Source organism: Candida parapsilosis, contig 006110 (genome assembly GCF_000182765.1).
Source record: "Candida parapsilosis strain CDC317 annotated contig 006110".
Classification (NCBI taxonomy): Eukaryota; Fungi; Ascomycota; class Pichiomycetes; order Serinales; family Debaryomycetaceae; genus Lodderomyces; species Lodderomyces parapsilosis.
The window spans coordinates 616,569-640,741 of NW_023503284.1; the positions used below are offsets into that span (position 1 = coordinate 616,569).

The 24,173-nt window shown below is 38.6% G+C and overlaps 13 protein-coding genes across 13 annotated transcripts; 5 read left to right on the forward strand and 8 right to left on the reverse strand. All coding sequences in view use genetic code 12, as the record gives it.

Moving 5' to 3' along the window:
• Window positions 1-28: 28 nt before the first annotated feature.
• On the forward strand, window positions 29-433 carry CPAR2_702880 (uncharacterized protein; the record flags this gene model as incomplete). The annotated part of the gene is made up of 1 exon (XM_036812059.1): window positions 29-433. The coding sequence occupies one exon, from the start codon at window positions 29-31 to the stop codon at window positions 431-433; it is 405 nt and encodes a 134-aa protein (XP_036668434.1).
• Window positions 434-497: 64 nt separating this feature from the next.
• SUI3 (translation initiation factor eIF2 subunit beta) lies at window positions 498-1,361 on the reverse strand (the record flags this gene model as incomplete). Its single annotated transcript, XM_036812060.1, has 1 exon — window positions 498-1,361. The coding sequence occupies one exon, from the start codon at window positions 1,359-1,361 to the stop codon at window positions 498-500; it is 864 nt and encodes a 287-aa protein (XP_036668435.1).
• Window positions 1,362-1,586: 225 nt separating this feature from the next.
• On the reverse strand, window positions 1,587-2,225 carry CPAR2_702900 (uncharacterized protein; the record flags this gene model as incomplete). Its single annotated transcript, XM_036812061.1, has 1 exon — window positions 1,587-2,225. The coding sequence occupies one exon, from the start codon at window positions 2,223-2,225 to the stop codon at window positions 1,587-1,589; it is 639 nt and encodes a 212-aa protein (XP_036668436.1).
• A 196-nt stretch (window positions 2,226-2,421) lies between these two features.
• On the forward strand, window positions 2,422-5,328 carry CPAR2_702910 (uncharacterized protein; the record flags this gene model as incomplete). The annotated part of the gene is made up of 1 exon (XM_036812062.1): window positions 2,422-5,328. The coding sequence occupies one exon, from the start codon at window positions 2,422-2,424 to the stop codon at window positions 5,326-5,328; it is 2,907 nt and encodes a 968-aa protein (XP_036668437.1).
• An 11-nt stretch (window positions 5,329-5,339) lies between these two features.
• Window positions 5,340-7,013, reverse strand: CPAR2_702920 (uncharacterized protein; the record flags this gene model as incomplete). Its single annotated transcript, XM_036812063.1, has 1 exon — window positions 5,340-7,013. The coding sequence occupies one exon, from the start codon at window positions 7,011-7,013 to the stop codon at window positions 5,340-5,342; it is 1,674 nt and encodes a 557-aa protein (XP_036668438.1).
• Window positions 7,014-8,733: 1,720 nt separating this feature from the next.
• On the forward strand, window positions 8,734-9,177 carry CPAR2_702930 (uncharacterized protein; the record flags this gene model as incomplete). Its single annotated transcript, XM_036812064.1, has 1 exon — window positions 8,734-9,177. The coding sequence occupies one exon, from the start codon at window positions 8,734-8,736 to the stop codon at window positions 9,175-9,177; it is 444 nt and encodes a 147-aa protein (XP_036668439.1).
• A 147-nt stretch (window positions 9,178-9,324) lies between these two features.
• Window positions 9,325-11,004, reverse strand: CPAR2_702940 (uncharacterized protein; the record flags this gene model as incomplete). Its single annotated transcript, XM_036812065.1, has 1 exon — window positions 9,325-11,004. The coding sequence occupies one exon, from the start codon at window positions 11,002-11,004 to the stop codon at window positions 9,325-9,327; it is 1,680 nt and encodes a 559-aa protein (XP_036668440.1).
• A 1,213-nt stretch (window positions 11,005-12,217) lies between these two features.
• CPAR2_702950 (uncharacterized protein) lies at window positions 12,218-13,894 on the reverse strand (the record flags this gene model as incomplete). Its single annotated transcript, XM_036812066.1, has 1 exon — window positions 12,218-13,894. The coding sequence occupies one exon, from the start codon at window positions 13,892-13,894 to the stop codon at window positions 12,218-12,220; it is 1,677 nt and encodes a 558-aa protein (XP_036668441.1).
• An 864-nt stretch (window positions 13,895-14,758) lies between these two features.
• Window positions 14,759-16,411, reverse strand: CPAR2_702960 (uncharacterized protein; the record flags this gene model as incomplete). The annotated part of the gene is made up of 1 exon (XM_036812068.1): window positions 14,759-16,411. The coding sequence occupies one exon, from the start codon at window positions 16,409-16,411 to the stop codon at window positions 14,759-14,761; it is 1,653 nt and encodes a 550-aa protein (XP_036668442.1).
• Window positions 16,412-17,095: 684 nt separating this feature from the next.
• On the reverse strand, window positions 17,096-18,739 carry CPAR2_702970 (uncharacterized protein; the record flags this gene model as incomplete). Its single annotated transcript, XM_036812069.1, has 1 exon — window positions 17,096-18,739. The coding sequence occupies one exon, from the start codon at window positions 18,737-18,739 to the stop codon at window positions 17,096-17,098; it is 1,644 nt and encodes a 547-aa protein (XP_036668443.1).
• Window positions 18,740-19,332: 593 nt separating this feature from the next.
• On the reverse strand, window positions 19,333-21,321 carry CPAR2_702980 (uncharacterized protein; the record flags this gene model as incomplete). The annotated part of the gene is made up of 1 exon (XM_036812070.1): window positions 19,333-21,321. The coding sequence occupies one exon, from the start codon at window positions 21,319-21,321 to the stop codon at window positions 19,333-19,335; it is 1,989 nt and encodes a 662-aa protein (XP_036668444.1).
• Window positions 21,322-21,942: 621 nt separating this feature from the next.
• On the forward strand, window positions 21,943-22,647 carry MED9 (Med9p; the record flags this gene model as incomplete). Its single annotated transcript, XM_036812071.1, has 1 exon — window positions 21,943-22,647. The coding sequence occupies one exon, from the start codon at window positions 21,943-21,945 to the stop codon at window positions 22,645-22,647; it is 705 nt and encodes a 234-aa protein (XP_036668445.1).
• A 52-nt stretch (window positions 22,648-22,699) lies between these two features.
• Window positions 22,700-23,698, forward strand: CPAR2_703000 (putative rhomboid protease; the record flags this gene model as incomplete). Its single annotated transcript, XM_036812072.1, has 1 exon — window positions 22,700-23,698. The coding sequence occupies one exon, from the start codon at window positions 22,700-22,702 to the stop codon at window positions 23,696-23,698; it is 999 nt and encodes a 332-aa protein (XP_036668446.1).
• Window positions 23,699-24,173: the final 475 nt, after the last annotated feature.

Below are 24,173 nucleotides of genomic sequence, written 5' to 3' on the forward strand. Positions count from 1 at the left end.
CCAAAAAACCACAAAGCATCACCACCCTATGACGTTAACGAAATATCAAAGAGGCGATGCCATAGAAGGCTGGAATGACTGCCCCTCGCCGATGTCATTATCCAAGAATAGCTCACAAGTTTCATTATCTGGAGACGAAGTACGACAGAAACGTCAAGATCTCTTAGCTTTACTCGGTAATGTTTTTGATCTTCCATTGTCGTTACCAGAAAGAGAGATGGCTCATTATAGAATAAAACTACAGAACCAAATTCAAGTCGTCAACGAGCAGCATTTGCCATTCATCGAATCAATTTTCAATGACTTACTCAATGCACAAGCTGACTCGTCAAAGTTGAAATCAGACGTTGTTGATTACATGATGAATCACGACGGGGTCAGTTCGTGGTGTTCACCTTTGAAAAAGATTGTTTCAAGTTACAAGAATAGTTAATGTACGAAAAAGATATTTAAAGTTCACAGTACACGATAATATACAAGCCTCCAACCTATAATGCTTAGAACTTCTTTCTCCTTCCAATTTGCGCTTGGAAACCGGTCTTGATTGACGATACTGATCTGGTTGAACCACATGCTTTACAGCTCAAGAAATGCAATCTGTTGGCACTCTCCCTCTTCAACTCAGTGTTCATACTCTTGCATGTTTTGCATGTAACATATTCAATAATGTATCTTCTCAACACACTCTCCATTTGTTTGGGTTGGAATTTACCTTTCAATATCAATCTCTTTTCACCATCAATAGAACCAGAGGTACCCAATTCAGCAAACAAGAATTGTATTAAATGCTCAGGGTTTCTTTGTAAAACAGTGGCAATTTCTTGTACATTGGCAAACATGGTTTTCTTGGAACCTTCTCTTTGACATACTGGTGGGGGAATTCTAAACTTTGGACCGGATCTGTCACCTGCAAGTTCAGGATTGTTTTCTTTCAAAATCTCAAAAAACCGTGACAATAATTCTTCATACGATAAGCCAGCTTCGGTTTGAGCCAACTTGGTTCCCGCAATTGAATCGTCTATCTGATCATTGGTCGTATCTTCAATTCCTGCTTTTTCCAATTGTTGTTCAAACTCATTCAAGTCCAAGTTCTTGGTACTCTTTTTTTTCTTCTTTTTCAAAGTCAAGTCACCCAATGAGGCTGCAACATCTGCCTCAGCACTTGGTGATTTGGAATCCTCTACTGAGCTATCTGTCTTTTTAGATGATTTCTTTTTCTTCTTCATACCGGAGAATAGGTCGTCCACTGAATCAGGAGCTGGTGTTGACTCATTGCTCTCTGGTGCTGGGGAAACGCCATCGACTGGCTTTTTGACTTTTTTCTTCTTCTTTAATGATGGATCAAAACCTAGATCAGACATGTTGTTGTAGAGTGTAGTATGTGTTTTGGTGGTGATACCTGAAGGCGTAAAACTATGTCTAAAAGTGGATTATGAATCACTGCTGCTGCTGCTGCACCTTGAGTGTTTTTTTTTTTTTTTTTTGAAAAATTTTTAAGACACTTCTACACTACCCTTAGGAAAGAGGGTTTAGCTGCAAATGAAGCAATAAAATGAATTTAATACATGCTGGTACACTACTACACATCAAGATTCAAGGGACAAATTAGCAGTTGAACCCTCAAGCTGCTTATCGCTTTCTTGTTTCTTTTCTTCTTGCTTGGTCTCGACTTTAGCTGCAAAAACAGCATCCCTAGCATTCTCGTCAGCCAATTTACTCTCCTTACCAGGTTGATAACTAATCTTCGTATTTTCACCGTCTTCTTCAACTTTGAAATCTTCTTCAGGGGCATACTTTTTCAAAAACCAATTCTCCACTTCAACTTTTCCATTGTTTTCAGCTTCATATATCGAATCATGGCCTGCCTCGTTTTTTTCAAATGGATCAGCTTCATATTCTTCAACCAAGAGTATAACCACCTCCAAGTGTCCATTGTATGCTGCCCAATGTAATGCTGTGTTTCCTGTTTCATTTTTTGCTTTTGTTAGACTAATTGCATCTTGTTTCAGTATTATTGAGAGAAGGTACTGAAGTGTGTCGAGGTGGCCGTTTGCAGCAGCCATGTGAATTGGCGTGGCTAATGTCATGTCATCCTTGATATCTAGTAACGCCTGTTTAGGTATCTCTTCGAATATTTCCTTCAATGAGTCTAGTTCACCTGCCCTTACCTCGGACATGATTATGTCCATCTCCTCTTGGGATAATTTGTGGTCTTCCGAGGACATGTTTATTTCTACTTGACTCGCAATGTTGATAAGGACAAGGTGGTAGTGAAGGTAATGCGTCTAGTGTGTATACTCTGAAGTGATAGGTAATGAGTGCATCTGTAGCAAAAAAAAAAAATTATTGACATCACCGATGATGTTCTGCATATTAGAGCCATTGATCAATTGCAACACCAGTCACTCTTTACTATTAATTATGGCACCCAAAATTGAAGAGCTCCCAGATGATTACGAACTAAGCGATGGGAACAAGACCCATTTTGAATCACCAGCTTCCAAACAAGCACCACCCAAAAAGAATCCGTTTGCTGATGAACTTAAGAAGAAAACCATTAGGAGATCTGCAGATGACGTCTATCCGCAACACAAGGGGCTCAACAAACCTCAATTCAAAAGAGAAAAACCCATTGACATTTTGTTTGAACAATTGGAGACATTACTAGACACACCCCTGGACAATTTGACTTTGGAAACTCTCAATCAGCGCATATTCAACTCCACTACGAATCGTGAATCTCGATTGCGTGTGGTGGAGTACCTACTTGATAGGCTACTAGAGATCCAAAGGTATTCATTGGAGCCTCAATTCAAAGATAAATCAATCATTGCAATCTCGTTACATGATGTCAAAACATTCAGCAAGCTTGTAAATACTATAATCATTCATGGTATCTACCCAGCTTTAAACGTTTTCCACATTGGAATACCATTTGCAAAGAGAATGTTGAAGGATGCTAAACAGAATAAGAAACCAGTTGGAATAGATAAACTTGAGGGACCTGAGCCAGCCATTGACCTTTTGAAGCTTTTGTATGAGAAATTCTTCACCCTTTTCCAAACACCATCAGATGTGACTGAATTGCTCAGCAAGGGTTCTGGTGTATCGGACTTTATCACCATTTCGATAGCTTTGTGTACAATTTCACAAACCAACCATGACAAGTATATTTCTGAGTACCCAATAGTTGAAAAAGTGCCAGATACATTTGAATTGCTTCAAATTTATTCGCTTTTGCTCACGTCGACGTCACCAGACTATTTCAAAAATTTTGTGCTGAGCCACTTGCAAAGGCTCCATTATAAAGCTCCCCGAGGAAGTGGTTTACTCGCTTTGATTGAGTATGTTTTAGGTTTACGTGACCAAGATGAAATTGATATCGCGAGGTTTGATCATGTTGCCAATGTCGTTTTGCTCAAACCGAAAACTATAAATACCAAGGACTACTTCACATCCATCGGTAAGCAATGCTATGACTTACTAGTTAATATAAATCGACCAACTGTTGCATCGTGCGTAACTTATATTCTAGAAAAGCTTTGGAGCAGAAATAAATTGGTTGTGAAAGACTTTTTCTTGAAACAGGTCTGGGATAAGTTCAACCCCAAACCTGACAAGCCCGGTGTCTTGGTTGCTGAAGCTCAACTCAATAATGCAGTGAATGTGTTGTTATCACTAACTCAAAAGGGTTTGGAGCCCAGTTTTTACAGGGCGGTGATGACACCAATTTTGCTTCCTTTGTGGGGCTACTACTTGTTCCTAAAAAGAAATGCAAAGTCAGTCGAGAGCATAACTACTATTTTGACAGTATACTTTACAATAATGAACGATTCTGATTCCAAAGACCTAGCTGGAATTGATGTTATTGCAAAAAATTTGTGCTTCGAAAGTGGTGACGGCTGGAGATTCGCAATGGGACCAAATAACATGGTGCAAATAGAAAGCAACAAAAAGGAGTTTACTTTAGAGAGTAAAGAGTACAAGGTGAATAAATTTATTGTTGATTTGGATTTTGCATGCACAAACTTTATAACATTGTTAGAAAATGTTCATGACGACATGGTACAGTTCCTTTTCATAAAAGTATTAAAACAATGGCTTTCTGGATCCAATTTGATTGGTGGTGACGAAGAAAGTCCGTTTATCAAATTAATTGACTTGAAGTTGTTGGAAAGTATAGGTGAGAAATTTAAAGAAAGCCTAGCTCGAACGCCGTCTGAGATGTTAGTGATTGTTCAAAGCTTTTTGAATTCAAAATTTGATGAAGAAGAAGATCACGATGATGCAATGCATGATTCTGATGATGAAGATGAAGAGAAAGAGGAGATTTTGCCAATTTTGTTGCAATTGCTTTCGGCGATCTTGTCTGAAAACGACATTGTAATAGATGACCAGTGCACCGAACATTTATCAGCAATCAAGTCGTCTCTATTCAATTTGGCTAAACAAAATGTAAATGAAAACATCAAGCTGTCGGCCCACGCTTTGGAATCAAGGATTGGTGACATATTGAGTGGGGATATTGCCGCCACTAATGCCATTGATGATCAAAAGCTAACTTTGACCAGAGCAATCACTAGCTTGAATGATCCATTGGCACCTATAAGAGCACATGGTTTGTACCTTTTACGTCAGTTGATCGAGGCTAGAAGTGACGTGCTTTCACTTGATTTTGTGATAAATTTGCATTTGGTACAGTTGAAAGACCCGGAGCCATTTGTTTACTTGAATGTCATCAAAGGATTAGAAAGCTTGATTGAATGGGATGAGCCAGTTGTGCTAAAGACTTTGTGTGATATTTACGTGAACAAGGAAACTGAGCTAGATGAGCGATTGAGAATTGGTGAAGTGATACTTCGTTATATTCAAGTTTCAAATGAAACTTTTCAAGGCGAATCCGCTAATCTCATTGTTGAGTCGACATTATCTGTAATTCGTAGACATGATGCAGACGATGATAGGATGAGAATGTCCGCTATGTCACTATTAGGAATGTGTTGCAAAGTTAACCCACTTGGTTTGATTGGCAAATTGGAAGATGCGTTAGATTGTGCCATCGGTATACTCAATTTGGAAACCACTAGCGACAAGGCAATAATGAGGAGGGCGGCTGTGGTCTTGATTCAAGATTTAATTCTTGGTACTTCTGAGACTGATAAGATACAGTTTCCTGAAAAGTACAGAGAAAAAGTGGTTACAATTTTGAAGTATGTTGCATCTACTGACAACGATATTTTCGTACGAGAGCAGGCTCAGAAAGTGTTGGATATCATTGAAGAGTTGGTCAGATTGGGCATGGAACTATACTTGGAAAGTAATACATAGATTAGCTTACGTCAATGAGCAAACCTGAAATCCAACCTCTTGTTACCATCATCAGTGGTGTTTCTTCTGTAATCTGCCTTCTGCTCCTCCGTCATTGCGCTCCATTTCCTTTCTTTGGTCTTGTTTCTCCAAATGTAATAAAATTTAGTCATTAACAACAACGGAACTACTGCCCACGTAATACACCACAATTGTAATAAACCTCTCTTGTACAAAGGTCTGTCATCTTCACGAAATATATTCTGAGCGGTCATCGAATCCAATTGGACAAACATATTGTACATTGCTGAGCAAATAGATCTGGTTCTAACTGAATTTGAGTTTCTTGATACCCACGACACAAGAATTGCATGGATGTATGGATGTCCAAAGTATATCGTATTTAAGATGTAGCTCGGCCAAACTTTGATTCCAGCTCCTGGCCAGAATCTGATCACACCAAGTAAAATGAGTCCATATATTGGTGGGATCATTGACACATAAGCTCTATCATTTAACTTTTCCGAAAGCCATGTTATTCCAAGAAGATTGCAGATGAATAAGAAATATCCCGGAATCGATAACAAGTTGGTATCAAAAGTATTGAATCCGAGTGCCCTTGTCATCAATGTGAAATACGATCCAAAAGTAAGCTGACCAATGTATGCCATTAATCCAATTGCATATAATGGCCACATATCATAATCAATCAAACATTCCCACAACATTTTCAACGAAAGAGCTTGCCGGTTGTGCATTGTCCCCTTTGTAGGGTCGTCACGCAAGATACGATTAACAACAATCTTTTCCTCACGTTCGGTAAACCAACCTTTTGAATGCATCCAATTTCTAGTTTGCACAGCCGATGGAACCATCATGTAGAACGAGGCGATACCGACCAACAATGTGAATAGCCCTTCCCAGAGGAAAAGATGGGCCCATCCTGGCCATCCAAACACTCCTCTTAACCGCAAGATACCAAATGCAAGAAGAGCCACGGCAACCTGAGTGGCAATAAGCGTTGACCAAAACCATGACAATCTAATTGGTAATTCTTTACTTGTGAAAAAGTAGCTCAACCACAACACAAGATCAGGGATGAACCCACCTTCAATAGCTCCAATCAAACCACGTGTGATATAAAACCCTGCTTTTCCTTTCAATGCCACTTGACACATGGCAACAATACTCCAAGCACAAATTTGAAAAGGGATAAACACATCTGGTCCGAGTCTCTTTGAAATCATTTGTGACGGGATTTCAGCAAACAAGAAGCACAAGTGGAAAATGGTGTTTCCTACATTGTAGTCGTTTGTAGTCAACCCTAAATCACCCAAGAAATTATCAGTCACCGCTTGATGTAAATTGACTCTGTCAATTTGTAAAGCAACAAACATGAGACAAGCAGCAAATGCAACTCTGAAATTCAATTTACGAACCACCTTCTTTTCCTCCTTTGCGGTCCATTCAAATGCAGGATCGAAATGGGAACGACATTCGTACTTGGTGGTATTATATAATTCTCTGTAATACTCAGCGGTATTTGGATCAAGAAATGGGTTACTGGTTTTATTCTTATTTTCCGGCTCTGAAATGATCTCACAGATGCTGACTGTTGACTTTTCAACGTTTGTCTTTTCGTTTAGCAGGTTCGAGGATGGTGAAGTGTGTTCAAACACAAGAGAGGCCAGCTTTTCTGTAGTCATTGGTAGCTAGGTAGTAGCATCGTGTAAGGTAAGATCTGAGTGGATAGTGAAGTATTTATATTATCGGGAAGATGAGGTTTCATTCCAACCTATTCTAGAAAATCTCAAACTCCCTCTCCTCAAGATTTCAAGTTCTAATTAGAAAAGGCTTACCGTCCTCAATCTGTTTCGGTTAACAATCCTCCTCTTATTATAACTTCGCAATCACAGTAACATGGATGAATCTGTAAGGGACTAGTAAACAATCACAAAACTCAAACCGCGGGGCTGAACCATGTGTGATGAACTTGTGGTGTTTTATCTTAACGTCAACAGTAGTTTTACGTGCCCCACATTGATGGGGTAAGTAGGGCACAAATCTGGGGTGATAAAAATCTTGACCCTACTGGAGAATACGAGATTTAAGCTTTTTTTTGTGTTTGATGCAAAATAATATTCTATTCGAGAGAACAAGTTGTTACGCCTGAGACATACATTTGCCCCATCAGTGTTTCAACATATGCCACCACCCCCACGTTCAAGAGGGGTTGAAAGTATGTACTTTATCTTTGTAGTTATCAGAGAAAGAAGCATTGCTAGGCGGGAACCTCTGAACTTTGAATAGTTTTTGATACTTAAACGAAGGTTAGTCTCAAGAAACTATTGTGAAGAATTAAATATGCATCCTCCCTTATGGAGCAACCTATTTCGTTCCTTACATTATCTTACTTCAAATAGAACATTGTTGCAAGAGAAGGGCCTCCTTTATTTGTGCTTCACAGAGTTTGTCGCATAAATTATTTTAGCTTTGACCAACGAGTTGAAGGACGGGGTATTTCGCAAGTGTGTTATCTCCCCCTCACCACCAAGTGTGGTCTCTAGAACACCACTTTTGGGAAAAGTGGAGTGACCGGCTTGTGTTGCTTCAAAGTCGACATGTACTATTCCATGCCAGAAGGAAAGACTGTACTCAGATCATCGGACTTGGACCCTTTCTGTCGTTGTAGCCAGTTTTCGTTGTCATGGATTTGGAAACCTTTCTAGTGAGTAGATCTTTTATTGGCATCTAGATTACATATTGAGGCACCCTGTTTATTATGATGTTACTTGTTTAGCTTGTGAAGAACTAGAGAGTCCAATTTTTTGCGCCCAATCTTGGCAAAAACGTGCATACATAATTCTACTTTGGAACGGACTTTTATCTAGCCCATAGAACAAGAAATTCACAACTCGTGTGAAGCCTCTGCCATCTGGGCTTTAAAGATTTGCACAGTTGTGTAGCGACCCTCGAGTGGTGCCTTAATGTGTGGCTACTTGTTTCAGCCTCGCTATTGAAAATTTTAAAAGTGTGACACAAATGACATCATCACTAGCAACTTGAGAAAATTTCAGGTCCACTAAAATAAACCAATAAATTAGCCGCATACTCAAAGTATAGACTAAACAATAAGCTAGCTAGCTATTCGTGTAAAGCAATTATAAACGCTTATCGGCTCTTTTGTGGAAATCAACTGAAATTTTGCAATTTCATGGAGATTAAGTTGTAGGAGCAAGAGAAAACAAAAACCATAAATTCGAACATTTGTTTGCTGCACAAACACAAAACCCCCAATTGACATGAAATGCTAAAACCCAAAATATTCATATATAAACACTGTGAAAAAAAAAACCTGCTTTGCCACACCATTCTTCTTCCTCTCTTCCTTCACTTAATTGTACACCTATAGCACTTCATTCAGCCATGATTGTTCCCAAGGAAGACACCCACATTGAGATGCTCAAAAGAGCTTATTACAATCCGTATTACTACAATAACAATAGCGGTTGGCACAGGTACAGATGGTTGTTATGGCTCTTGGTGTTAATTCCCATTTTCTTTGTCTTGCTTATGTTTTGTTTGAGACGTAGAAGATCAAAAGGTAGTGTTTACTACCCACAACAGCAACTGAATCAACAGTACTACCAAAATCAGCAACCACAACAGAGTTACGTGCCACCTGAACAACCTCAAACTTATCAAACTGGTGGGTACAACAATTATGGAAATGAAGGATATGGAAATTATGGACCTAGCAGTGGTGGTGCGGCGCAACAAGGTTATTACTCAAGAGAACAAGAGTATGATGTTGCAGGTGAGGAATTCTCGCGTCCTGAAGGACCACCGCCAGCCCACACCAAAGCATAGTGGAAAAGCATTCAATTCTGTTTGTTTTAATTCAATATTGGATACCCTGTTTAGTTCTAATAAATAATGTTTCAACATTCATTGTAAAATATTGTGAAGGCTCTTGTATTTATCTACACATCTAATTGATACACCTCAGATTCCATACTAATGGGCAAACCTGAAATCCAACCTCTTGTTACCATCATCAGTGGTGTTTCTTCTGTAATCTGCCTTCTGCTCCTCCGTCATTGCGTTCCATTTCCTTTCTTTGGTCTTGTTTCTCCAAATGTAATAAAACTTAGTCAATATCAACATTGGAATCACTGATAATGTAATACACCACAATTGCAATAACCCCCTCTTGTATAATGGCCTATCATCCTCACGAAATATATTTTGGGCAATTATTGAGTCCATTTGGACAAACATATTGTACAATGCTGAGCAAATAGATCTGGTTCTAACTGAATTTGAGTTTCTTGATACCCACGACACAAGAATTGCATGGATGTATGGATGTCCAAGATAAATTGTGTTCAAGACATAAGTCGGCCATATTTGGATACCAGCTCCCGGCCAAAATCTAATAACTCCAAGTAAAATCGCTCCATAAAATGGTGCAATCAATGACACATAAGCTCTATCATTTAACTTTTCCGAAAGCCACGTTATTGCAAGAAGTGTTGAAATGTACAATGCAGAAACTGGAATGGTCAAAAGATTTGTGTCAAATGTACTAAATCCAAGCGATCTTGTCATCAATGTGAAATACGATCCAAAAGTAAGCTGACCAATGTATGCCATTAGTCCAATTGCATATAATGGCCACATATCATAATCAATCAAACATTCCCACAACATTTTCAACGAAAGAGCTTGCCGGTTGTGCATGGTCCCCTTTGTAGGGTCATCACGCAAGATACGATTAACAACAATCTTTTCCTCACGTTCGGTAAACCAACCTTTTGGATGCATCCAATTTCTAGTTTGCACAGCCGATGGAACCATCATGTAGAAAGAAGCAACACCAATCAATAAAGTAAGCAACCCTTCCCAGAGAAACAAGTGAGCCCATCCTGGCCATCCAAACACTCCTCTTAACCGTAAAATACCAAATGCGGCTATAGCAATACACACCTGCGTAAGCGTCAATGTTGACCAAAACCACGACAATCTAATTGGTAATTCTTTACTTGTGAAAAAGTAGCTCAACCACAACACAAGATCAGGGATGAACCCACCTTCAATAGCTCCAATCAAACAACGTGTGATATAAAATCCAACTTTCCCTTTCAATGCCACTTGACACATTGCAACAATACTCCAAGCACAAATCTGTATCGGAATAAAAATATCGGGTCCCAATGCTTTTGAAATCATTTGTGACGGGATTTCAGCAAGCATAAATGACAAGTAGAAAATTGTATTTCCCGTATTGTAGTCATCAGTAGTCAACCCTAAATCACCCAACATGTTATCTGTGACAGCTTGATGTAAATTGACTCTATCAATTTGTAAAGCAACAAACATGAGACAAGCAGCAAGGGCAACTCTAACATTCAAAATCCGAACCACTTTCTTCTCTTCCCTTTCAGTCCACACAAACTCAGGGTCGAAATGGGAACGACATTCGTATTTTGTTTTTTCATACAAGTCTCTGTAGTATTGAGCTGTGTCGTGGTCAAAAAATGGATTAGTGGATTTCGCGTTGGTTTCATTTTCGGAAACTAGCGATACTTCTGAAATGCTGATTTTGGCCTTTTCCATGAAAGCATCGTCGTGTGACAAATCTGGTGTTGGTGTCTTGTCCTCTGAAATCAAGGAGTTTGGCTTATCTGAGGACATTGGATGGGGGAATATTGCCAATCATACTTTTGACATTGTAGATTTGGGGAAATGCACTCCAAATTTATATCATCTCATAACGAGCCATTTAAATCTTATGTAACATGAACATCCTCGTATTCTATAATTTTTCCAATCGTCCCTTGAGGTATTCAATAGCTATTCATAATTTTTCTTGTCGAATAATCAAATGTGAAGGTTATTGACTTACCAAATACGGTCAACGAATAAATAATATTATATTTCAATGCATTCATTTGAATTTTGATGAAGTCCTCGAGGCGTACAATTAAGCAGACCAAGTACTCCAAGTTCAACCGAGGATCAAGTGGGTTTTTCTGGTTTGTGCTTTGTCGGATGGAGGTATATAAATACTCACCACGACTTGTGGGGAATCAGGGACTTTATATTATTGAAAAAAACAAATGCTTGCTCGTATTATTTTTGCTCCAAAAGCAATGGTATTTAATGAGGAGAAGAAATGGGATTGGGGGTGGGGGGACTTGTTCCTGTTTTTTTTTTGGGGGGATGTTGATAATGACCATTGGTAACCAAAATTTAAGGTTTGTTTGGTGGAAACATTTTGAGAATAATTATATTCAACAAGCTTACCCACAAATGAAACTGAAGCTAATACAACAAATTATTTTATATCTCCTAATTATAAAGGGATGAAGATTTGACTCGATGTAAGCTATTCTTTTGCAATATGGAATTGCTCTGCTCAACTACGGAGATTGTAAATGTTAAATGCAAGATAGACTGATACAACTCTGATATAACTTCAACGATAGAGGTTCTGAGATAACTCTAGAACTACTCACTATCTTTGGCTTCAAAAATGTACCCCTTTTCCAATGATCATCTTTCATTCTAGTGACTTAAATCAAGCTTTGTTTTCATTTCGAAATTAGTTGCAAAACAGACAATGATAATATTATTGCAAATATAGATTACACAATGAGCATTCTGTGGTGCTCTGGAGTTAAACGTTTAGGTTTAAACTACCCACTTAGTGCTTGTTACTTCCCCACAAAAAAGCCTTGACATGAGGTTTATTAACTTCAGATTGGTTTTGCAAGGTAGGTTCAACTAAAAGTGATATGCGACACCACAAGGACCCAATCATATAACCAAATTATTTGATTTCCCATAGTGCAAGGTAATGAACTTTGAATATATATTAGATCTAATATACAAACTTTTAAGCTATTTAATGCTCAAATCTGAAATCTAACCTCTTGTTGGCTTCATCGGTTGTTGTCTCTCTATAAGCTCTTCTTTCATCTTCGCTCATTGCATTCCAAACCTTTTCCTTGCTCTTGTTTCTCCAGATGTAGTATAGCTTCACTAACAACAAAATGGGAATAAGTATCAAGTTGATGACAAATAATTGCATGTTTCCTCTTTTGTACATTGGCCTATCGTCTTCGCGATAGATGTTGTTGGAAATAATGCCACCCAATTGAACAAACATATTGTATAAAGCAGAACAAATTGACCTGTTTCTGACTGAATTGGAGTTTCTTGACACCCAAGCAACAACAATGGCATGAATGTAAGGCTGTCCTAAGTACAATGTATTCAACACCCACGTTGCCCATATGTCCTTCCCTGAGCCTGACCACCACCTGATGACACCCATTAAAGGAGTAGCATAAAGCGGTGCAATCAAACACACCAATGACCTTTCCCCCACTCTCTCTGAAAACCACGAAATCAGTAAAAGAAAAATGATGTGAATAACAGTTGATGGGATCGTCAACAAATTTGTATCAAACACAGAAAACCCCAACTGTCTATTTGTCAATGTAAAGTATGTTCCCAATGTGCCCAGGCCAATATAAGCAACAATACCGATAACATAAAGCGGCCACATATCGTAGTCAATAAGACAGTGAAACAAATTTCTTGGACCTATAGCTTGACGGTTGTTCATCGATCCTTTGGTAGGATCATCTCTAAGAATACGGTTAACCACGATTTTCTCCTCTCTGTCTGTGAACCAACCTTTGGGATTCCACCATCGTTTTGTCTGAACAGCACTAGGTACCATTAAAAACCAAGATGCTATACCAATAAGTAAAGTGAAGCCACCTTCAATCAAGAAGAGGAATTGCCATCCATGCCATCCCCATGTGTGTAATCGTAAGATTCCAAACGCCAACAACGACGTAGCCACCCCGACTATAGATAATGTTGTCCAGAACCACGATAATCGAATAGGTAACTCCTTACTGGTAAAGAAGTAACTCAACCATAATACCAAGTCGGCAATGAATCCACCTTCCAAAGCACCGATCAAACAACGAGTGACATAAAATCCAGCTTTGTTGGTCAATGCCGCCTGCGACATTGCAACTATACTCCAAGCACAAATCTGCATCGGGATAAAAATATCGGGTCCCAATGCTTTCGAAATCAACTGTGATGGTACTTCAGCCGCCAAGAAACTGCATGTAAAAATCGTGTTTCCGGTGTTGAAATCATTGGTGTTTAATCCCAAGTCGTCCAAAAAGTTGTCTGAAACTGCTTGACTCAAATTGCCTCGATCAACTTGCAAACTCACAAATAAAAGGCATGCAGTGAATGCCACTCTCCAATTTAACTTCCTAATCACCTTCTTCTCTTCTTCCTCAGTCCATTCAAAAGTCGGGTCAAAAGCTGAATAACTTTCATACCCGGATCTGGTGTATAATTCTCGGTAATATTCTTCTACTTGTGGGTCTAAAAAAGGATTCTTTTTCAATTGGTTGCTCTCTATTGAGGAATCTGACGCAACACGGGTGATTGTGAGCTTATCGTGCTTCTTTAAAGGATCTGCGTCATTGATTGATGCATACGAATTATTCGATGAAATTGATTCATTGCTTATGCGACGGAGACCCATTATCAAAATGCAGCACCCCTAAGTTGCTTCTTTGAAGTTGTGTGTAGTCAAAAAGCATCTTTCTTGAACTGAGTCTAGTGAAGGGGGATTCAACCTTCTATAAATAGTGCTGCTTAGTTGTCTTATCCAGCTACTTCGAATGAATTAGTAATCCACACCTGTGGTGCTATTTTTCACAACCATAGTTTACAACCCATTGTGACAGCCAATTTACACAATGCCTTTACCCAAAAACAGTAGGATAATAGGTTAATTGCATTGTTGATATCAATGATCCCATTGTGTTTTTGAAAAGTGTGGTTTGAATTGCATCAGATTTTGGATAAAGTGGATTTTTTTTCCCACTTTTTTTGGGACATCAATGGTGTGGCTGCAAAAATTAACCTTCGAGTGATGGGCTTGTATTAGAAAGTCGGTGATGCTAGGGTGTTCCCAATCGACAGTATGTACTTGTCTCTAGTTCATAGTGATGCCATTTTTGTATTCACGACTGTCTAGATTATTGCTGTAGGTAAATATATCATACGGTTACAGAGGAAGGATATGTCAATAATTGGCATCACAATTGCCATAAAACATTCTCGATCGTTTTTTTCTTCAATTTTTTTGTTCCTTGACCGCCACATTTACTATGTTTAACTGCTCAATCACTTGATCGTTATTACAGCCTGGATTGTTGAATATTATCTACAAAGCTACCCAGGATTAAACATCACTTTGAATCAAAAACTTCTCCAGAAAAATACATTCTTTTGTCCATTAGCCTAGCGCATATTTCTAAAACAAAATTAGTGATAAACAAGCTAAACGACAATTTCAATAAATCAAATTTGCCACTCTAGTTTCTATAAATACTCTATTCAACTAATGATCGAACCTAAAGTCTAATCTCTTGTTAGCTTCATGTTTCGTTGTTGTTCTATACTCATATTTTTCTTCTTCACTCATTGCATTCCAAACCTTTTCCTTGCTCTTGTTTCTCCAAACGTAGTAGAATTTGGTGAGCACCAAGATGGGTATAAGGATGAATGTAATGACAAACAATTGCATATTTCCTCTTTTGTACATAGGTTTATCATCCTCACGATATATGTTATTACCAATGATGTTTCCCAATTGAACAAACATATTGTATAAAGCAGAACAAATTGATCTGTTTCTGACTGAATTGGAGTTTCTTGACACCCAAGCAACAACAATGGCATGAATGTAAGGCTGTCCTAAGTACAATGTATTCAACACCCACGTTGCCCATATATCTTTTCCTGAGCCTGACCACCACCTGATGACACCCATTAAAGGAGTAGCATAAAGCGGTGCAAGACAGCATACAAAAGACCTTTCACCAATTTTCTCCGAGAACCAGGATATCATCAAGAGAAAAATGATGTGAATAACAGTTGAAGGAATAGTCAACAAGTTGGTGTTGAAAACAGAAAATCCCAATTGTCTATTCATCAAGGTAAAGTATGACTGGAAAGTACTTTGTCCGATGTAGGCAACAATCCCAACAACATAAAGCGGCCACATATCATAATCAATTAGACACTTGAGCATATTCTTGGGACCTATTGCTTGACGGTTATTCATTGATCCTTTGGTAGGATCATCTCTAAGAATACGGTTAACCACGATTTTCTCCTCTTTGTCTGTGAACCAACCTTTGGGATTCCATTTGGTTTTAGTCTGAACAGCACTAGGTACCATTAAAAACCAAGATGCTATACCAATAAGTAAAGTGAAGCCACCTTCAATCAAGAAAAGGAATTGCCATCCATGCCATCCCCATGTGTGTAATCGTAAGATTCCAAATGCCATTAATGAAGTAGCTATTTGAACTAAGGACAACGTGGTCCAGAACCATGACAACCTGATAGGCAACTCCTTACTGGTAAAAAAGTAACTCAACCATAATACCAAGTCGGCAATGAATCCACCTTCCAAGGCTCCAATCAAGAATCTTGTCACAAAAAAACTGGCTTTTCCTTTCAATGCAGCTTGGCACATAGCAACGATGCTCCAAGCACATATTTGGAAGGGAATGAAGATATCTGGACCCAATGCCTTTGAGATCAATTGGGACGGAACTTCTGCAAGCAAGAAACTGACAAGGAAAATAGTATTACCCATATTATAGTCGTTAGTGTCCAACCCCAAATCGTCCAACATATTGTCTGACACCGCTTGATGTATATTACCTCTATCGACTTGCAAACTAACAAACAAAAGGCAAGAAGTGAATGCGACCCGCCAATTCAACTTCCTGACAACAACTTTTTCTTCCTCTTCGCTCCATTCAAAAGTGGGATCAAATGCTGAGTAACTTTCATACCTCGACTTTGTGTACAAGTCGCGATAATATTCTTCCACCTTGGGATCTAAAAATGGGTTTTTATCATATTTTTCAGACTCAAACGAGGAATTTGACTCGATTGTGGTGATGATATCCTTATCACCCTTTAAATTGGCTCTGCTATCGGCTGATAACTTTGAATCAATGGAGTTTTGACGAGCCATGATTGCCAGGTGGTAGTGGAGATTCTGGTTTGAAGATATAGCATTATTGGAGTTCTTTTCAACAGTTGTAACTCAGTATTTATAGACAACCCAAAATCATAAGGAACTAGGGATCTTCTTTCAGAATAACTGCGGCAACTGCACACCAACCTCTTAAACAGTAATGCTGCAACTAGTAAACTATGGTATCATTATCATGATCTTGGCGCCAAGGTAAACCCAATTTGGTGTTACAGTTGGAAATAGTTGGTGATAGTTTGTGCAAAGTAAGTCTGTCTCTATTAATTTCGTTTTAATAATCTTCAAAACTGTGGTGGCATTTTTTAATTTTCGAATTGTCAGTTTTGTGTAGCAAGTGCTCAAAATTGTGGCTGCAAATCGTAATTTGCAATTAAACAGCAGGGGTTATCAGTGTTGAGCCACAATTAAGTGATAAGATGGTATCTAGTCCTATCTTACGGAAGAGACCAAAGTGGCGAGGCAAACAAAGAGCACAACTCTGCAATCATTTTGTAAAGGGGTAATAGAAATCAATCGTAGTCTAGGCATTATTGATTTTTTCACCCCTGATTGACAAAAATCTTGAAGTGTCAAAATGCATTTATTAGTTTCCCAATTACCTATAAAATGAATGTACATAAAAGTACAAAATAGGAGTAGTAACACATCTCACTTTGTTCTAGATCAATGATCAAATCTGAAATCCAATCTCTTGTTAGCTTGATCAGTGGTTGTTTCCCTATACTTATGTCTCTCCTCCTCCGACATTGAATTCCAAATTTCGTCTTTAGTTTTATTCCTCCATACATAATATGCTTTAGTCAATAATAAAATCGGTAACAAAATGAAGGTAATGGCAAACAATTGCATATTTCCTCGATGATACAATGGTTTATCATCTTCACGATAGATATTACTTCCAATTATACTCCCCAATTGAACAAACATATTGTATAAAGCAGAGCAAATTGATCTGTTTCTGACTGAATTGGAGTTTCTTGACACCCAAGCTACACATATGGCATGGATATAAGGTTGACCCAAATACAATGTATTCAACACCCACGTTGGCCAAGCTTCTTTGCCTGCACCTGGCCACCATCTAATCAAGCCCATTATCGGGATGGTATAAATAGGCATAATTGTACATACAAAACTTCGTTCATTAACTCTTTCCGATAACCAAGTAATGAGCAACAAAAATATGATATGAATGACTGTTGATGGGATGGTTAACAAATTTGTATCAAATACTGAAAACCCCAAGTGTCGATTCATCAAGGTGAAGTATTGTTGAAATGTGTGCAGTCCAATATAAGCAACAATACCAATGATGTAAAGTGGCCACATATCATAGTCAATGAGACAGTGATACAACCCTTTCAAACCAATCGGCTGACGATTATTCATTGATCCTTTAGTGGGGTCATCTCTCAATATTCTATTGACAACAATCTTTTCTTCTCTTTCTGTGAACCAACCTTTGGGGTTATACCAACGTTTAGTTTGTACAGCACTAGGCGCCATTAAGAACCAAGATGCAATTCCAATGGCTAAAGTGAAACCTCCCTCAATGAGGAAAAGAAACTGCCATCCATGCCATCCCCAGGTTCTGAGTCTCAATATTCCAAACGCCATTAATGAAGTTGCAATTTGACACAATGACAACGTGGTCCAGAACCATGACAACCTGATAGGCAACTCCTTACTGGTAAAAAAGTAACTCAACCATAATACCAAGTCGGCAATGAATCCACCTTCCAACACCCCGATCAAACATCTTGTAATGTAGAACCCAGCTTTGTTGGTCAATGCCGCCTGCGACATTGCAACTATACTCCAAGCACAAATTTGAAAAGGGATAAAGATATCCGGACCCAATGCTTTCGAAATCATTTGTGACGGAACTTCGGCAAGCAAGAAACTGACAAGGAAGATAGTATTACCAGTGTTGTAGTCGTTTGTGTTCAATCCCAAATCTGCCAAAAGGTTATCTGAAACAGCTTGAGCCAAGTTACCTCTGTCAACTTGCAAGCTCACAAATAAAAGACACGCAGTGAAGGCAACTCTCCAATTCAATTTCCAAATAACCTTCTTCTCTTCCTCTTCAGTCCATTCAAAAGTGGGATCAAATGCCGAGTAACTTTCATATCTTGATTTAGTGTACAAATCACGATAATACTCTTCAACTTTAGGATCTAAAAATGGGTTCTTGGCTAGTTGATTGGTTTCGTATGAGGAATCTACCTCGATTGTGTCAATTACCTCTTTGGTGCCTTTCAATTTTTCACTAGATGCAAGTGATACGGTAGAATTTTGTCGAGTCATTGTAGAAGCTGCTACGATTGGATGTTACGTAGTAATAATCAAAGTGGGAAGAATTAACCCCTTTTTATAACAATCTTTGTGGCCTTCATTGTTCCAATCCAGAGACAACAAAGTGAGAAGCCGTAGATTTACTTAAAACGAAGACGAGGGAGAAAGTCTTCACTAGTTGGTTGGGTATGATGGCCTCATACTGGGAGCCATTTCCACCTCCATGGCCTCATCAAGTCTATTGTTTCCAATAAATTGTGGTGTCAAAAGTAGGTGAAAGGTCTTCTAAATGATTTGTACAACAATTGTTAATTTGCGTTTGACTTTCTTGGCAAAAAATTGAGTCAAATGTGGCTGCAAATTCGTCAATTTTTATGTCACTTAAATGATGCGTCGGCACAACAATATAGCTCTCAACGCATGTCTTTCGGAATGAGCCGAGCGGGAATTGGCATAAGAGAAACCAAACAAAGTTTTACTAATGCATGAGCCGTTGATACACTAAATCGGACGTAATAAACAATTTTGCTCACGTACACTGAATTACCAATATTTGAACAACAATAAATCATTTTCAATTCAATAAACACATATAGGTACAGACCCTACAATTTAGAGCTAATAAGCTCACCAACCAAACCAACTAATCCTACAGCAGTGGTCCAAGTCTTGAAAAAGGCAGAAGGGCCATCAACTCTAACATTTCCTTGCTCTCCAAACCAAACTCTACCTCCATATGGTGCCATACCAGCAGACATTAACCGGTCTTTAGCATCAGAAAATGGTGGGTACCTTGCTTGCAACATCCAATCATTGTTCAATGGTTGTTCAATCACCGTCCTTTCGTGAGTGAATGTTCTGTACGAGAATTTTCCATGGTACGAGCCATATCCTGACTCACCGACACCTCCAAATGGTGCATTGTGCAAAGCGATGTGCATTAACACATCATTGACTATTAACCCACCTGAACGGATAGATTTTTTGACGGTAGCAACTTGTGGATTCTTTCCAGCGGACGTGTATCCACCGGTAAAAATATATGCTGCTAACGGGGTGTCGTGGTGTCTGATGATTTCCTTACAAGCTTCGTTGATGTTTGAATAAGTGAGGATTGGTAAAATAGGTCCGAATATTTCCCCTTCCATTGATGCATCTGACCAAGAAACATCGTCAATAATTGTTGGAGCAACATATTTGGTCTGTGCATCATATTCACCACCAGTGACAATTGATCCCTTTGTTTCCTTTATAATCTTGACCATTCTATTGAAGGCACGATCATGAATCATGTGAGTGAAGTTTTTATCATTTTTGTTCACACCTGGGTAAAGTTCCTTTTCAATCACCTTTTTGATCTCAGCAACAAACTTGGCACGCTTAGATTCAGCAATCAAGACATAATCAACACCAATACAAGTTTGACCGGCATTGGCGAAACGGCCCCAAGCAATCCTGCGGGCTGCAGTTGCCAAATCTTTATCCTTGATATCGTCCAAGATAATGGCTGGTGACTTACCACCCAATTCAAGAACGACTGGTGTCAAGTTCTCGGCCGCCTTTTTGGCAACAATTCTACCAACCATTCCGTTACCAGTATAAACAATTTTGTCGAATTTTTGATTCAAAACTTCAGTTGTTTCTGGGATAGCTCCATTGACTGCATAAAAGATATCCGGATCCAAGGCTTCAGTGAGCAACTGAACAAACAACTTGGAGAACCTTGGAGTCAATTCGGATGGTTTGAAGACAACAGTGTTACCTGCAGCTATAGCACCAACAATGGGCGAAATAGAAACAAATAATGGATAGTTGAAAGCAGACATAACCAAAACAACACCCAAGGGGATTCTTTCAATATAAACTGGATTTGTCAACAAGTTTACTGGCAAATCAGTAACCTTTTCCGGTTTAGCCCATTTGTGTAATTGGGTCATGGTGAATAATAATTCATTCAATCCAGTGGCAATTTCATAATTCTTAGTCTCGGATGAGTTTCTAGCAAAATCAAGTTCCAAAGCATCACAAATCTCCTGTTGATGGTCTTTAATCGCAAAATAAAGATTTCTCAATTGGTTCAAACGGAATTGAAGTGAGTGGGTTTTACCAGAAAAGAATCCATCAGTCACTTTTTTAACACCAATTGGAATTTCCGACAACTCTGTGTACTTGTATTCAAATCCATCATTGGTGGTGGTGGCGGTGGAAGACTTGGTTTCAGATGCACTACCAACTTTTGTTGCTTGAGTTGATGAAGATTGACCTGAAACATTTGATTTTCCTGAGGCAATGTCATTCAAAGTTGATTCTTGACTGGACCTTTTGATTGAGATTCTGTGTTCCAAAGATGGTTCTTCACCCTTTGATGATTTGGGAGATGCAGCCGACAGTTCGGGGGAGCTTAAACCTTCAACGTGATCCAATTGTGGGGGAGGAATGGGGTTTGCTTTAGTTGTACCATTAGTACCTGCAGTTTTAACAGATTTAGAAGGTTTAGTATCGCCGATGACTTGAGAAACAGCTGGTTTTGCGCTGGCATTGGCATTGGCACTTGAACCTGGATTTGCCTTTGAGTTTTTTGTTGATTTACTCATTATCCGTGGGGTAATTTTCTTTGTAAACTTCTTCAATTTGTAAAAATATAAATCTGGGGCGTTGGTAATATAGGTGGAAGATATAAAGCTTATACTACCTTGGAATCAAAGATTGTAGGAATAGTATGGGTCTTATAGATATAAAAGTAACTTTGTTGTCTTTTGTCGTTTGGTCTTTTTTGGTGGGGTAAAATAAGCAAAAATAGAAAATTGACAAAGCACATGCTAAATGAGTGAGATCCCACGGTAATAAATTTAACTTACTGCATATATGCATATACTACTATAAAGCAATGTATTGTAGCAATTCCTGTGAAGATTAAAAGAGATTATTATTATCGTAGGAACTGCTTTGGTGCTGGCGTTATCCTTAGTGGTCCTTCATTCAGTTTACTACCCACTTGAAGTCCAATATACCACTATATAAGTCATGAGAAAGAAGAGATTTTGAATAACGGATAACGGACCTCTCGTTATTGTTATACGCACGAGGCGGAGTTAATGCAACTTTCATTTTTTTCTTCAAGTAGTTGTACACGACCACATTGCTTATGTCCGAAGGCGGACAAATGAACCTAAGCAAAAGCTCATTTCATGGATCCTATCTAAATAGCACAAGACATGGACACACCTATTGGACTTGATGGGACAATAGGATCAGATTTTTCGCTAGATAATCACGATGATCTAACACAGTTCAGTCAGTTGGAGTCCTTGGGAGATTCAGAACAAGGATCAACAACGGTGCAATTACCAGACCCAGCTCTGCTGCTGGTACCTTCCGAGGACAAAGAAGAAGAGCCTGCTTCAAACCAAGTCAAGAAGGAGGAGGGCCAAACGAACGATTTAGGTCATCAAGAACAGTCAGGTGGATACAGCAAGCCAGAGAGTCCCCATACAGAATTACTTGAGAAGATGGATATCGATATGCCAGATGCTTCTCAATCTGCAACTGAACTCGAACCACCATTCAAAGCAGCACCAGAAGCTGCAACTAATGATGTGGCAATCGCTAGCACAGCTACAAATACCGACAACCAAGATGATCCGCTTGCCAAAATAAAACAAATTCAATTACTCCCCGAACTATACAACATTTTATTTGATTTCACCAATGGTAAAATCCATCCTCGTGATTTTGATAAACATATTGGTAATCTACGATCGAAATTGGATAATTTGAAGCTGTATATCCTGGAAATTGATGGGATTGACGTTACCCCCGAGATAATGATGAATGAAATTAATCGCTTAAAGGAGAATAATGTGAAGAAGCAAACTTTGTTGAATTCGTTTAGAAACAAGATTAAGAATGATTTTGTATAGGATATGCTAGGAAGGCTTTGTAGTTGCTATACTTACTCTTTCGAAATACTCAATGTCGTGTAATACGATATCTTGTGCCTCAAAATCACGCGCCTTGTTTTCTCCTGTCGGCGACAATTCGCAAAAAAATTCTTTCACCAAGACACCAAATTCAAACAAAACACACATACCAACTCAAATGGAACAGACTCCGAGTAATACCTTCCCGTCACAACTGTTGGTAGCCCTTAAACAAACACCGGCATTAACTGCAGGATTACCCATATTTACCCTCATACTATGTTTTTTCAAAAATTCTATGGGATTTGAATTCTCGAGTTTAATACTTTATCCTCGATCACCATTAGAATTCAATTTAAATGCAATATCGTTGTACCCATTAATTCATGTTGGTTATTTGCATTGGTTTATAAATATTTGTGCAATATTCACCCCATTGGCCATGTTTGAAAAACGTCATGGTACTGTATATACTGGGATCACCTTGAATCTTTTGACAGTAATTGCTGCTTTACAGTATTGTATTGTTGGGTTGTTTCTTTACCCTGATACTGGGGTAATTGGGTTATCAGGAATCGGATTTTCATTTATTGCATATATGGCTTACAAGGAACATCAGTACAAGCCAGTATTGGATAGTTTTAAAATTGGATCGCGTGAAATCAAGATTTATACCTTGGCTACTCCTTTCATTGCCGCTATTTTCTGTTTAATTGTGTTTCCGGCTAGCTCTTTACCTGGTCATTTGGCTGGTATTTCCACCGGATTTCTTTTAGCTAAAGGTTATATAAACAAATTGTATCCGCCATCGAGTATCATATTGAAAATTGAGAAATTTGTGGCACCAGGTATTGCATTAATTGGCCAAATTGTGTTTTACCATAAAGAAGAAGAAGCGGTTCATGTTCGAGGTGTTCAGTATGAGCCATTATTTGCTGAAACAGATGCTGAATCTTTATCTGCATCCACCTCTGTTGCACAGCCACAACCACAACCTACACGCAGTACATCATATATAAGAGAGACACACGTTTTGGGAGGAGCCCAGTAGGGGTAAAATAGTATTAGCAGTAGCAGTAAAGAAAGCAATTGATAATTCTCCGCAAATCAATATCGTCGATGAAACGTTTTGTTATACTTATGATTAACTGCCGTGACTGCATTCACATCTCAGAGTCTGCGTAAGAATGATGTTATATGTGAAGAAGCATACGCAGTTGGCTGTATAGGTTTAGTCAGGAGTAAATCAAATGTAGATCTTTCTTTTAGTTGGACTGTCATATATGATATAAGATTGTATTCATATATTAATAAGGTGGAGTACATTACTCAAATAGCCGACAGAAAAAAAAAAAAAAAAAAACCAAAATAATAATCAAGAATAACTCCATACAACAAGATAGTACCTCCTACTTACTTACAATCATACCACTTTTACTACCATCAAACCACTCATAGGATAGGTCCATTTGGTATCACCAACCCCATTGCAACAACTACTTACTCCCACTCACACTCACACATTC